Genomic DNA, 15779 nt, shown 5'->3' on the forward strand with positions numbered 1-15779 from the left:
GCAGCCGGTACAGTGGTAACTGAAGGAAGTTGCTGCAGAGGATTCTTCATCTGTTTCCACAAACTCTTATAATTTCTTAGGTTCAAACAAATAAGTAATAAGGAAATAAAACACTTACAAGGGAATCGCGCTAGGAAGGTCCCACCTAGGGCAATGATTCCAGGCTTAAAAGCCAAGACCTCCCAGTCTGCGATTCCCTTGATGTGTCAGGAAATATATGCATCTTTGAACCCAAAAAACTATCAACCATGTATCGGAAATACAATTTCAAAACATTGTTCCTATCTAAATCAAAGACGAAAGTCACTAATAATAACTCTATCTATAACTTCTGAATTTTCCAAAATGTCAGTTAAACTTACATCTCTTTTCTCTGATAAAGAAGATTTTAAAGGAAATATAATTTTAGTCACCAAAAGATGGCTATCAGAAGGTATTAGCAAAGTATCAGAGAAATATTTCTTCAAGAATTCAGTAGATGATATATAGGATATTATAGGTAAATTTATCATTCACAAGTTATTTCCCTTAATTGGTTCTCAGAAATTCCAGTTTTTACAAGAAAGATAACTATTCTTCATTACCAAATTATCTGATTTTCATAGAGAAGCCATTTCCGTAATCAAAGTCTCTATTTTTATATCTTGGACTTCCACTTTGTTAGATAAGTATTAATATAAATTCTTTAACTCACATAGTGAAAAATTTTAAACATCTGAAGAAGAGAGTTATTCACATTCTGCTGCAGTTCCTATAGTACGTCCATTATGACATTATTGGCTTCACCAAGTCCAATTTCTCCACAGAAACCGCTCCAGATATCTTCGGGGTGAAGAGCTCACTCTCCAATCCCCCAGTTGGTTTATTATCTGAGTCGATGCTGCGCCAGGACCTCCTCAGGTCACATGAAAATCCTAACCCACTTCGGGCGTTTCCATTATTGACCTCCATAGCGAAGCATTACTATTTCCGGGTCTTGGAGGGGTCGTGCCAACAGGGAGACTCAAAGTCACTCCCTCCACTGAGATTCGGCAATAAAGCCTTGCTGTTCCCCGAAGCAAGAACCGTTATCCCCGAATCTCTCCAAAATAGACTGAGAAGTGGTGGGAACCCCAGCCGTGTTGGAGGAGGACAGCACCACAGCTTTGCCTTTTCTCTTCCCCATTCTCTGGGGAGCGCGCCCTCTTCTGCAGGCATTCTGGTGTAAAACGGGAACTAGCGTACGCCCTCCCTCAACGCCATCTTGGATCCTCCAGGTTGGGACACTCTTTGTCCGGTTTCTCCTCAGAGGCCTGTCTGATATGGGTAACCCTACAGCATAGCCCTCTGAGTCATTGAAACACGGAAGCCCCTCCACCACTTACAAGGTGGTGTCCCTTCGGAGGGGAGAACCCAACATTTTAAGAGGATTTTTCTTAAAATGAAAGACGTCACTAGCAGCCTGAAAGCCTTTGACAAGGATTTCATGTAAGGATGCTAGAAGAGCTGCTATACTGTCCCAAGTCTGCAGGGAAACAACTTCTACCCACTAGGCTTGTACAGGAGCATTCAGTGAAGATCTGTTCTTTGGTGCCATTTAAGTGTCTTAGCTGTCTTAACCTGATTGTAGTATGTTCTAGCAAATTGCTTCCTTCATTAAGGGGCTACATTTGGAGGACTTCCCTTAACTACAGTGGTAATGATTGGAGAGTGTGGGGCCCCGGATGCAGGCTGTGCTTGCAGCAGTAGTAGTAAAGCCGGGACTGCAGCTAGACTCCCCTAGTGCAGCAGAGATTTGGGAACTAGTAGGCCATGGCTTGATAATGGCACCTTCCTTCTGTGAGACTTGCAGCACATCTGGGACCACGGCTGTAGTAGCTGATGGCGCAGTGCTGGGTGGAACATCACAGAGAAACAGAAAGTCTTGCGTGTAGCCAGTAGCAGCCCAGCCTGCAACAGCTACTAATGGTAACTTCAAACAATGGCTGAGCTGTGGCACAGTAGCTGTTGGTGAGCTGATACTGCTAAAGCAGCCTCTAAACTACAGCTACCAGTGGGCTGGATGTAGTTTGACCACTTCTGCAGGGCCGCCAAGAGACTGGGCCGGGCCCGCTGCCGCCGCCCCCCCCCCTTCCCCCCCCCCCCCCCCAAGGTCGTCATCGTTGCTGCCCTCCTCCGTCCACCACCGGGCCGGGCCCCCCTAAATTCAAATCATAGCGCTTCACCTCAACCTCACTCCGTGTGAAAGAAGCACAGCAGCAGCAGTCTGCAGATCGCCTCCCTTCGAGCCTTCCCTCCCTGTTTCCCGCCCTCGTCTGATGTAACTTGCGCAAGGGCGGGACATACAGGGAGGGAAGGCCCGAAGGTGAGGCACTATGATTTGAATTCAGGGGGGCCCGGCCCAGTGGTGGATGGAGGGGGGTGGGTGGAGGGGACTGCGGCGCCGGGCCCCCCTTGGAGGCCCGGGGAATTTTGTCCCCCCTGTCCCTCCCCTCTCGGCGGCCCTGCACATCTGGTCCAGTGAGAAAGTTAAAGTTTAGGCTCATTGTAACAGGACTGTCATGCTACTGCTTGATAATGCTTGAGTCCTAATTTGTACTCCATGCTGGTTATGGTATCTCTTTTTGGTATAGGTGGTGAGAAAATAAAATACAATAATACAAAATTAATATATATATATATATATATATATATATATATATATATATATATATATATATATTAATACAATATAAAATAAAAACCCAAATCCCACTCTCTAATATCTCATTGAGATATAGCCCTTCAAAAACCACCCACCATTAACCAGTTATTAGTCAGTTTTTAGTTCTTTCATGAAAGTATTCATGCAGCAGCATTCAGCAGAAAGGACGTTCAGGCTTGTTTATGATTAAAGTTTGTGTTCCTCTTTCATTCAGGAGAAGGAAGAGTTGATCGAGGAATGGCAGCCAGAACCTCTCGTTCCTCCTGTTGCTAAAGACCATCCTGCTCTTAACTATAATATAGTTTCAGGGTAAGCACATTGCTGCTGATAAATGGAAGAGTCCTGCCTGCTCTGTGTGTTTCTTGTTCCTGATGAAGGGACCTGTCTAATGCCCAGTGCTAACCGTCAATATGAAACTCTGAGTCATAACATTTAGTATGTGCTCTCCACTGCCATGACCTATTATATTCCTATGGGTGCAGCTAGCACACACTAAAGCCCTTTATAACGTGTTAACCCCTTAATTCTATAATGTAGTGTGTGCAAGTTTACACTGGGTGTACAATTTTGAGAACATAAGCGTTGCCATACTGGGACAGATCGAAGGTCTATCAAGCCCAGTATCCTGTTTCCAACAGTGGCTAATCCAGGTCACAATATCTGGCAAGACCCCAGAACAGCAAAACAGATTTTATGCTGCTTATCCTACAAATAATTGTAGACCGTCACTCTGTCCCGTGATACAAAATAACAAAAAATATACACAGAGTGTATGAATGCAAATATAATACCCCTAAGGGCTATTTAACTAAGGTGAGGAAGAGTCTCATATGTAATACACGATAATAATGCTTTCACTCAACAGGTGAATCAGTTGTTCGTGTTCATATCTTAATTAATGCACACTGCACTTATCTTAGGCAGGTTGGTGCGCTCTTAAACCCCGACAGGTCCCCGTTTCGTATTCACTTTATCAAGGGGGAGTGCCACCAATTCTGTCGATAAGAGAAAGAAAAAAGAGGGTCAAGTCACCTACACACTAAACACAGCCCTCTTGTTTTAACCTCTCTCAATATTTGCATTTTTTCACTATCCAATCTTATTTATTTTTCTTACCTTTTTCTTTTTCTCTGCCCCCCTCCCCCCAACTATTCTTTTCTCATCTTGCCCTTTCCTGGCTTTTAATTTTATAAACCGCTTTATTTATTTTATTTATTTACTATATTTATATCCTGTCTTTATCCAAGGTGGGAAACAATGGTCACATACATAGTCTTAAACAATCGTCACATACATAGACTGATAGGTAGCAGTTGCAGTCATATGAAGATGATACATGGTCATTCATCTGGATGCAACTGAAATGATAGAAAGAAAAGACAAGAGAAAAAAGTAAAAAATAAATATATACATTTTTAATTAAGTAAAAGGGTCATACAGATACGTCCTCATGTGGCTGAAAATGACCATTACAAACAGATGAGTTTTTTTAGCAGTCACTTGAATTGTTGAGAATCTTTACGTGATCTCAGGGTATCCAGGTAAAGCATTCTACAAGGATGGGGCAGCAATAGAGAAGGCCCATAGTTATGTTTGTACGTAGTTATATGACTTTGTAGGAGGTAAATAGAGCTGGTGTGACGTCTCGGAGCTCGTTTCAGTTTATTTGATTGCAGGGTATTGTGAAAGTAGGCTGGGACAGTTCCATATCTACGTTGATGCGTCAGTACGAGAGTGTTGAATTGAACTCTGTATGTTACAGAAAGCCAGTGTAGTTTTTTTTTATTTATTTTTTTATGTTGGAGTGATGTGTTCGGACTTTGATATTTCGGTGATCAATCGCACAGCTGCATTTTGGATGATCTGTAGAGTTTTTTTTTTAATAACGTTTTTATTGGAACTTTAGCAAGTACAGCATAACTACAACTGAAAATTCAGGAACAATAAACTTGACTATAATCATCTTTTGCCAAACATATGTATATCCATAGTTCCAATATTTTCTCACATTTATATCCCCTATTCCCATTGCCCTCCCTCCCTACTCTTTCCCTCCCTTCCCGCTTGCATGGTTATGCTCGATCTTGTCTCCTTTCCTCTTGTCCCCAAGGCAGTCCATTTAGCACTTGACTGCGCGCTCGAGGCGATATCTTATTTATGTATGGCCCCCACACACTCATGAACCGCAACTGACGTTTAGGGGTCAATCGCGCTCCCCTCGCTTCCCAAAGCATGAGTTGGTATAGCTTATTTCTCCAATACCAGAAAGAGGGAGGTATGTCCAATATCCAATGATTTAAAATGCACTTTTTCCCCACTATGCAGGATTTGCTCAGAAATAAGCATTCCCCTCGCGTGCCTGCCTCCCAATGTCCTGGAATGCTCAACAGCATTCTCTCAAACGTGATGGCTATCGGGTATCCCAATATTTCTCTCATGCAATTACCTATTTTCCACCAAAAAGCTTTGATAAGCCTGCACTGCCATATGCAATGTGTTATAGTCTCATGTCCCTGCTTCCATTTTAAGCAACTATCTGAGGGCGTTGCCTGTGCATGGAAGGCCCGTCTAGGAGAGAAGTACGCTCTATGTATAAGTCTATACTGGCATTCTTGCAATTCTGCCGGACGGGATCCACCCCAGAATACTGAGGGAGCTCAGAGAGGTTCTGGCGGGTCCTCTTAAAGACTTGTTTAATAAATCCTTGGAGACGGGAGAGGTTCCGAGGGATTGGAGAACGGCGGAGGTGGTCCCTCTTCACAAAAGTGGTGATAGGGAAGAAGCTGGAAACTACAGGCCGGTAAGCCTCACTTCGGTTATTGGAAAAGTAATGGAAGCCATGCTGAAGGAAAGCATAGTGAATTTCCTGGAAGCCAATAAGTTGCAAGATCCGAGACAACATGGTTTCACCAAAGGGAAATCGTGCCAAACAAATCTCATTGAATTCTTTGACTGGGTGACGGGAGAATTAAATCAAGGACGTGCTATGGACGTCATCTACTTAGATTTCAGCAAGGCTTTTGACACGGTTCCCCACAGGAGGCTCTTAAATAAACTAGACGGCCTGAAGATAGGACCCGAAGTGGTGAACTGGATTAGGAACTGGTTGACGGACAGACGCCAGAGGGTGGTGGTGAATGGAGTTCGCTCGGAGGAAGGAAAGGTGAGTAGTGGAGTGCCTCAGGATCGGTGCTGGGGCCGATTCTGTTCAATATATTTGTGAGTGACATTGCCGAAGGGTTACAAGGTAAAGTTTGCCTTTTTGCGGATGACACCAAGATTTCCAACAGAGTGGACACCCCAGAGGGTGTGAAAAACATGAAAAAAGATCTGAAGAAGCTAGAAGAATGGTCTAACGTTTGGCAATTAAAATTCAATGCGAAGAAATGCAAAGTGATGCACTTAGGGAGTAGAAATCCAAGGGAGACGTATGTGTTAGGCGGGGAGAGTCTGATAGGCACGGACGGGGAGAGGGATCTTGGGGTGATAGTATCTGAGGACCTGAAGGCGACGAAACAGTGCGACAAGGCGGTGGCAGTAGCTAGAAGATTGCTAGGCTGTATAGAGAGAGGACTGACCAGCAGAAGAAAGGAGGTTTTAATGCCCCTGTATAAGACGTTGGTGAGGCCCCACCTGGAGTATTGTGTTCAGTTTTGGAGGCCGTATCTTGCGAAGGATGTTAAAAAAATGGAAGCGGTGCAAAGAAAAGCTACGAGGATGGTATGGGATTTGCGTTCCAAGACGTATGAAGAGAGGCTTGCTTACCTGAACATGTACACCCTGGAGGAAAGGAGGAACAGGGGTGATATGATACAGACGTTCAAATATTTGAAAGGTATTAATCCGCAAACAAATCTTTTCCGGAGATGGGAAGGCGGTAGAACGAGAGGACATGAAATGAGATGAGATTGAAGGGGGCCAGACTCAGGAAAGATGTCAGGAAGTATTTTTTCACGGAGAGGGTGGTGGATGCTTGGAATGCCCTCCCGCGGGAGGTGGTGGAGATGAAAATGGTAACGGAGTTCAAACATGCGTGGGATATGCATAGAGGAATCCTGTGCAGAAGGAATGGATCCTCAGAAGCTTAGCTGAAATTGGGTGGCGGAGCAGTTGGGGGGAAGAGGGGGTGGTGGTTGGGAGGCGAGGATAGGGGAGGGCAGACTTATACGGTCTGTACCAGAGCCGGTGATGAGAGGCAGGACTGGTGGTTGGGAGGCGGGAAATACTGCTGGGCAGACTTATATGGTCTGTGCCCTGAAAAGGACAGGTACAAATTCAAGGTAAGGTATACACATATGAGTTTGTCTTGGGCAGACTGGATGGACCATGCAGGTCTTTTTCTGCCGTCATCTACTATGTTACTATGTAAGTTACTGTAAAATTAACAAATATGCACGGACTGGGAGGGGTCCTTGAAGTTGGTGTCTGAAGATCTCAAGGTGGCAAAACAATATGATGAGACGGTGGCTAAAGCCAGAATTATGCTAGGCTGCACAGCAAAATGCATTACCATCCGAAGAAAGGAGGTGTTGGTATTCCTGTGCAAGCAGTTGGTGACACCTCACTTGAAGTATTGTGTGCAGTTTTGGAGGTGCCTCTCTCACATGGCCGCTGCTACTTCTCCTGATGAGCAAAGCAAGAAGAAGCACACTGGGGCCACAGTGTTTGGGTGTGCACTGTGGGCTCCACTGATCCCCTGCCTCAAAACAGGAAGTTGACGTTCAGAGGGGTGGGGGATAAGCAGAGCCCAAAGCACGCACCCCCACGCTTGCTACTTCTTTCTTTCCCCTGCTGCTGCTTGTCGGTCAAAAGCACCTATCCTGTCTGGGGGGGGGGGGGGGGGAATAAAGGTGCCGGTAGACTGTACCAGCACAAAAAAAAAGTATAAAGTCATGGTAAGAGCAGGTAATGGGAGTGATGGGGTCAGAGATTATATGGGAACTGTGGCAGCACAGTAGACAGGTGCAAATAGACAGATGGATGAACATAGTGGTCTTTAACCTGCTGACATATTCCATGTTTTCCTGTTCAGAACAACTGTTCTAACACAGGGCCGTACCTAGATTATTTTAACTGCTGAAGGAATTAAGAATCCTCTTGGCTTTGATTCATGCTGAAGTTCTTAGACTTCCCCATCTATGGGCCTGTGACAGTCTGAACCTAAATAAAGCATAACGCTGTTGTGCTAAATTCATCTCGGAATTTAGTGTGGGTGTCACAGTGGTGTCTTGTTTTTAACCTATACACAATGGGCCTCTTTAAGAAAAATAATTTTTTTTTTTTCTCAGAAATACAGCATAACATGACATGCTGAGGAGTTACCAGTGGAAAAATGTTTCTAAGGTTTGGTGATAGTATTGGACTCCTCCATTCTCAATGAAATATCAGGTTGATAACCTTTTTAATAAAGTGTTTTTCAGATTTAAGCAGTTCCTACCTTTTTGACGATTATTTTGCTTTCATTGTCCAGCTGTTATTGAAATATGTTATATTGCAGAATCTCCCCTAGGCTATTAAAAAATATCCAGGTTTTAATATTTGGTTTGAGAAAGTATGGCAGTGTTCCCTCATTTGTGATAGTTAAATTGGCTGATGAGAGCTCATTGTTTTGGGGTGGTTTTTTTTTGTCTGTCTGATCTATAAAAACCTTACAAGGCGACTCTGCGGATTACTGTACAATTACTGAAGTCAAATTGTACTTGTCATCTGATCAGATTCTACTTAAATACCCTTCTGTTAAAGGTATGAGATCTAAGCAAGCATTAGAAAATTCCTTCTCACACAGGCTGCTTTTATCTGGAATTTTTTTTTTTACCTTTTGAGCATTAGACAATTGCTGCCTTTATAGTCTTTACCATATGCATCTGAAATAAGAAAGTCTTAAGCTGCTTAATTTTTGTTTTCCTAAGTAAGTTTTAAATATTTGATGGATTTTCTTCCCAGTCACCATTTGGCTTTATTTTTTTTTTGATCCACCTTGGACCTGTGAGAGAAGGTGGACTAGAAATATACAAGATAAGATTGTGTAGCTACAGGAAAGCCTTATTGACTAACATCTGTGAATATTGATGCACTGGATCTTCAGTGTATGCAAGTCTTCCTTATGTATATTCAGGATGTTTTGAAAACCAGACCAGTTAATGTGCTTCAAGCATTTGGTAGAGGATTACTGTTTGGTAAAACATACACTTTGAAGGGGGAGCGCTGAAATGTGGCATAAAAATATTCTACACAAATATTAACACAGAAAATATGGTGGAAAAAAAAAAAAAAAAAAAAAAAAAGAAACAAACTGAAGCGATATGATCAAACAAGCTGTAGAACCAAGAAATAGAAGGCTTTTCCATTTCAAGCCATCAAGTTATCTAAGAATTGATTTATAAGTTATTTTATTTGCCCGTATTCCTTCTTTTATATCTTTTGCAGCCCTCCGAGCCACAAAATTGTGGTGAATGGTAAAGAATGTGTGAACTTTTCTTCTTTTAATTTCCTCGGTCTTCTGGATAATGAAAGAGTTAAGGTAAGTTCCTAAATCCGGTTGATGTGTTTATAAATAAACATAATATATGCCTTAAGGCTTATAATTAGTTTCACACACATAAATTAAAGAAGATTTTTTTTAAGCTTCTGAGGTGAACCATATTTTGCTCTAAAGAAGCTGGAGCAGCTAGTCGCTGTGTTTCTTCTGCTTAGCTGTCTTGTGTGGGCACACCTACTCATTTCATCTCTCTGCCAAGATGTACGATTGATCTGCTTAAGCTTAAGCCAGGTTGCTGACTCTAGTACCTCCTTGCCTTCTCTCCCTTGAACTGCATTCAGTCATATAAGGTGGACCAGTAGGATGGTGATTTTTCCAAACCAAAATATTTTCCATGGGTTCTCACTGATGGCCTCTTTCCATATTACTTTTTCCTGTTGGCTCTCACCCTGGATGCACAGCATGACTCCGGAAAACAGTTATCTTCAATGAGCTGCAGCTGCAAATTTAGTTCATTTTAGCTTTAAAAAAAAAAAAATGCATTTCCAAACTGAAGCTGTAAAAAGCCAATCGCATAAGTTGTAGAAAAGTATTCCACTCTGTTTCCTCCATTCCAACAGGTTAGTCAGACCTGAGGTGGAAGGGAAGAGCAGACATTTTGAGTTGAAACTGATGGTGACATTTAGGGGCCCTTTTACTAAGCTGCCTAAGTGTCTACGCGCGCCTAAATGAAGTTACTGCCAAACTACCGCGTAACACTTGTGGTAATTTCATTTTTAGCGCATGTCTGATGCACGTGTCTGAAAAATATTTTTTTTACTTTCGGGCACGTGTAACGGACACACGCCAAGTGGCATTTGGCGTGCATAGGTCATTACCGCCCGGTCAATGGCTGGCGGTAAGGTCTCAGACCCAAAATGGACACAAAAAAAGGCCTTTTTTACAGGCGAACTAAAAAATGGATCGGTATGCACCCAAAACCTGCGCCTACACTACCGCAAGCCATTTTCAGCACGCCTTAGTAAAAGGACCCCTTAGAAATGTCCATAAATGTTTTTACATAAAATCAAAACGTAAAGAAATGACAAATGGGGCCTTTTGTATTAAGCCTTTTTCCCATAGACAGGCTGACCTACTAAAAGATTTCTCCCATTTTGTAACACTGCAGCAAAAATGCTTAATGAGTAGGCTCAAATCTTGTAATACTCATGCCCCAAGATTCTATATATGGCACTTTGCATTGCACTCAAACTTAATTGCATGTTGAACCAATTAGTGCTGATAATTGGCATCCTAACAAGCCAGTAGCATTAATTGGATTTAATTAGTAGTTACGCGTTTAAATTTAGGCACAAATGCAAAAAGGGGCTGCAGAAATGGAAGGGTCATAGACGGATCAGGGGCTTTCCTGGAATTTACGCCCATAGTATTAGAATAAGGGGGAAACGTGCCTAATTAGGCGTGAGGATTTGCACCATGATTCAGTTGGTGCAAATGGCTGCACCTAAAGTTAGGCACAATTCCCGGATGTAAGCACTGTTTTATAAACCGTGTCTAACTTTAAGCGCGGTCTATAGAATAGCACTTAGCGTTATGTTTTTTCGGCACCATATATAGGGCCCTGTTTACTAAGGTGCGTTAGAATTTTTAACGCACCTACAATTAGTGCACGCGTTAACCATGTAGGCGCCTATAGGGATATTGTAGGCGCGTACACGGTTAGCGCGCGTTAAAGACGCTAACGTGCCTATAACGCGGCTTAGTAAACAGGACCCATAGAATCTAACCCTTTCCCCTTAGGGTCCTGTTTACTAAACTGCGTTATAGGCACATTAGTGTCTTTAACGTACGTTAACCGTGTACGCGCCTACAATATTCCTATAGGTGCCTACATGGTTAGCACACGCTCTAAGTGTAGGCACGCTAAAAACACTAACGCACCTTAGTAAACATGGCCCTTAGTAACTTACTACAAAACTGTTCCATCTTGGAATTCAGTTAATATTTGCATGGGCTCATGAATGCCTTTGAGCATTTTGCTTAATTGCTTTTTGTTCTTTAATTAACGTTTGACATTACCTTTTACTTTTAATGTTTTGTCAGAATGCAGTAATCACAAATGGAAATCCAGATAAGAAAACCTTTAAGCATAACAAAGCTATGCCCACATCAATGAGAAAAGAAGTTGTTCTCTGCTAAGGAAATAAAAAGACTAATTAACCCATCTGTTACATTAATCTGATAATTAAAGTCTAGGAACCCACCTCCTATTTATCCACTGCAAAGAAGGTAAAGTTTAATTATCCCCTTTATCACTTTTTTTTTTTTCAAAATAAACTTTTTCCAATGGAGCAAGATCAAAAAAACACTGCCCCTTAAGACTTAACAAGGTGTTTGCATGGAAAATTTAAGAAAAATGTTGCCCCTAAAGTAAGACTTCAGATCTCAACTGCAAAAATGCCTCCCTCATACATTGGGTGCTCACACCACATTGAGTTAAAATATATCTTTTGCCCCAAAACGGAATATTTCCTTTTCAAAGTCATCAATTTACCTGACTCAGAAATGAGACTAGCATGGTTGGTTTGGAAGGCAATATCCTTTGATGCTTCCAAAAAAGCGTTCAAATCAGAACAAGCTGGTTCTGTTTTATCCAAGTTGCCTCCCATCTTGTTTATTTTTAGAACGGTAATAACTCTTTAAAAACACCATGTTAAAACCATGCTGAAAACCTCCTTTAAATATTATTTAAGGAAAATGTCAGGGATAGGTCAAATGTTTTGTTATCCACAAAGATGGAGCAAGAAAACTAAATGCTGCTTAGCTCTTGATGGAGGACGAATGCCCAGGAAATTGGCCTGGGAGGATGTTAGTGAACATTGTGGACAGTAAGGGGTTACTAAGGAATAGACCAGTATTCCTAAGTAAAAACCCAGTGAGCCAAGAACAGTGCTTGAATTTTACTCTACAGGACACCTGGAGTGTTGGAGAAGCTGGTGATATTTTGATTGGAAAGGGAAACACTAGCAAGCAAAGAATTAGAATAACTGAGACTGTTAAGTAAAATCTTAAGTGGTTTAAAATGAAGAAAGTGACCTAATCATCTGGAGGGCTGCCTCACCAGCAAAGGAAAGTGAGCTGTTAGTATTGTCCCTCAAGAAATGATCTGATCCTTCAGGGGAATTTGCAGACCTACCATGGTGGATTGGGTGATTCCCACCCACCTGCTTCCAAGATCAAAAAATTTAATTTGTGAGATCTGATGCACTCTTTTGTGTTAGCTAGAGCGAGAGTACAGTGACTCTACAATTGAGTGTCCCAGGCATCATAAGCAATGAATTTGAACATCGTCCGCAAAAATATAAAGATCGAGAGCCGGGCTTTGGCCCAAGGTAGCAGGTAGAGCCTGCAAGACACCACTACTAAGAGGAAAAGCATCAGACAAGGACAAGTGGAAACCTGATGTTAACCTGAAAGTACATGAGAAAAAAATGACTGAAACTAATTCAGGGCAATTCCAATAACTCCCACCTCCTTCAGCCTGCCTAGTAGGTCTTTATCAATAATATCAAAGACAGCACTGAGATCTCATTGGACTAAAAGAATATTCTTCCCTCCCTATAAGTGGGTGTAGATGTCATTCATCATTGCTAGAAGAGCTGTTGTGGTACTATGACCCTTCCTAAACCTGGACTGCTGTTATTGAAGGCAGTTTAGTGGTAGCTGGAAAAGGACATAAGCGGATGCGCTGCCAACTGCTTAGCAAAGAAAGGCAGGATGTAGGGTTCAGGTTGTTCTGCTTTAGGAGAGGGCACACAGTAGTCGCCTCGTAAATTGACAACATGATTTTCCCCAGTTAATATAACTTTTTTTTTTTTTGTAAATGTGATCCCTCTAGGACCTATAAATATTTAATGTACCTGAACATACACCACTTCAATTGCCTTCAGGCTTACAGGTGTCATATATTTAGGTACAGTAGGTATTTTTCTCTTTCTGGGTCTCTTGGTTCGCAGTCCACTGCACTAACCACTAGGCTGCTCCTCTGGCCTGCTTACTTCTTTGTTCAGAATGGGCATAATACCTGCAGCTGACATAGAGCCTGGTTTTCCTTTCCAGTTTCATTTTCATGGGAGAGGGAGGGGACAGCAACCACTGGGGCATTAAGGACGGGTCATGCATCCTTCCAGTGGTCAGCTGCTCAATCAGAGCAACATTTTGTAACTTGGATGTGACTGAAACAGGTCTGGATAAAAATGTCCTTTTTAGACATGGATGTTTCTTCCCATAGGAAAATCCTGGTGGGCGTCCTACATTCCAATTGTTGTATAAAGAAAAGCACTTAAGTTGAGTGTAAAGGGGCCCTTATTTTATACTAAATGAATTTTAAGGAGTCCTGGTTGGAGTGCTCCAAGCTGTGGAAGGTGTAGCCACCTACCAGCCTATGATAATCCTTTTGGTATAGGATGTAAAAACCTATGACTTGTTCTAGGTTCCTTATCCAACAAAGGCAGTAGCAGTGAAGACCTAGTCCCACAGTGAGAGAATCACAGATGAAACAAAGATAGCAAGAGTAGCAAAGGGGAGGGGACTGCCCTTAGGAGGTACGTTAAAGAGTGTAGCAATTGTTTCTGAACTATACAGTGCACCCCACATATCATTTGCCTTCCACCCATTTTAGACGAACCCCTGCCAGGAAACAGGGCAATATGTGCAACTTTAAAACTTTTTAAATATATTAATTTGAAAATTGCTTTTTCCAGGTATTCCGTAGTTGTCTTTGCTTTCTCATTCTAAACAGGCATTCTCTGCCCCTTTTCACCACAAAAAAAAGCTATTAGTGGTCTGCCCGGGATATCTTTTCCAAGGTATATGCTTAGGCTGCTGATTGGACAGTAGGGGATGCTGTTGTAATGGCAGCTGCCTTCCTTCCCTCCCCAGTCCTTAATGTCCATACACGGCCATCCCCATTAGACAGGATCTGGTCCTATATCTTTTCACCACTTCTCAAAGTGCTGTGACCCAAGCCAAGGCGCTGGCCCCAGAAGGACCTATTAAGTGTTCTAGTTGAATCCATTTTAATCCCCTGGCGTCCTGCCCGGAGAGTCGTTTAAGAAATATTTGTCTGATGTCTTGAAATTTTCCCCTGAACATATGCTTCCATTAAATTGAATTTATTATTTACCAAATACTTCTAGTTTTCCAGGAGGTAAAGCAGGTTTTGGAAGGTGATGTGAATTTAAACAACTTAAGTACATAAGTAATGCCATACTGGGAAAAGACCAAGGGTCCATCGAGCCCAGCATCCTGTCCATGACAGCGGCCAATCCAGGCCAAGGGCACCTGGATTGTCAGCAATTTTGGAAGAATCTCTATCAGAAACCACTGAGGGGGGTCACATTGTTGGTCTCATTTGTTTTTGAACAGGACTTGAACGCAGTGATGAACCTCTATTTCCGCAATTCTCAGATGTTTCATGGCCAAAAAAAACTATATATCCAGATGTGACTAAAGTCACTCAAGAAAGGATGAGAGCTTTTCTTGCCATGAGACCAAGAGCATTGGGGCAACATTTTTTTTTATCTGTATAAATGTTTGGTTAAACATGGTGGACTAAAATATTTTGTTTTGGGGTTTGTTTTTTTTTGTCCTGAACAGTTGAGGTCTTTCCTAGACATGAAGATGTTTCCAGGGGTTTAGAACTTCATTGGGAAGGTTTTTGTCTATAAGGAACTATTATTCACGTTAATGTCTTTTCCATTGGTATTTTTAGGGCCCTTTTTACTAACGCGCATTAGTGTTTTTAACGCGCCTGCAATTAGCATGTGCGCTAACTGGGTAGGCACCTATAGGGATAGTGTAGGCACATGCATGGTTAACGCACGTTAAAAACGTTGACGTGCCTATAACACGGCTTAGTAAATAGGGCCCTTAATTTGTTGAATGATCTCCTTATCTTTTCCATTCTCCCTTTGATTTTGTGGGAAGGTTTTTCTCTTAATTTCCTTCTCTAATGATAATTACATTAATTGTTTATTTTTCCCTTTATTTCTTATTTAGATGAGAAGGATATTATATTATTTTGTATTCCCCAGTTTTCCTAAGCTAGTGGATATTTGTGTATATTTTGTTGAAGTTAATAAAATACATTTTAAAAATAATCCATTTTAAATTGTGGCTTTGTATCCACTAGTCCTTTTAAATACAAAGTTCATAATTTTGTAAATTTCATTTGTATATATCTGGGTCTCCAGCACAGTCGCTGGCAGCATAGCAGTAAAGCTCTTGTGCGTTGTTTTCGTAGTGTTAATGACTGCTCAAAGAGTCTCTCTTTGAGGTGGTCTGATTTGCAGCTTTTGGGGAATTTTTGGGAAGTAGAATAAATTCTGGTTAGATGCTTATAACTTTGTACGTAACATTAAAAAGTAAATTGCATTTCAAAAATCAGTTCATTCTGTTTCTTGCGAGATGTTTGCATGTACATCTTGGAACAGTGTCCTCCAAATAAGTTAGTTTTTCACTTAGATGATGGGCTCATTGCTAGAGTTACTTAATGTATCTGATAGACTGATAACCTTTTCTGTGATTTATGGTAAAATCCATCTGTAGCAAAGTTAC

The 15779-nt window shown here is 41.8% G+C and overlaps 1 protein-coding gene across 1 annotated transcript in view; it reads left to right on the plus strand.

Annotated features, from left to right (window-relative positions):
• Positions 1-15779, plus strand: part of SPTLC1 (serine palmitoyltransferase long chain base subunit 1) — a 143746-nt gene that overhangs the window by 19428 nt on the left and 108539 nt on the right. The window contains exons 3-4 of the mRNA XM_030193599.1: positions 2898-2992; positions 9110-9203. Coding sequence (XP_030049459.1) covers positions 2898-2992; positions 9110-9203 — 189 coding nt within the window. The remainder of the gene's footprint in view (positions 1-2897; positions 2993-9109; positions 9204-15779) is intronic.

This window comes from Microcaecilia unicolor, chromosome 2 (genome assembly GCF_901765095.1).
Source record: "Microcaecilia unicolor chromosome 2, aMicUni1.1, whole genome shotgun sequence".
NCBI classification, from domain to species: Eukaryota; Metazoa; Chordata; class Amphibia; order Gymnophiona; family Siphonopidae; genus Microcaecilia; species Microcaecilia unicolor.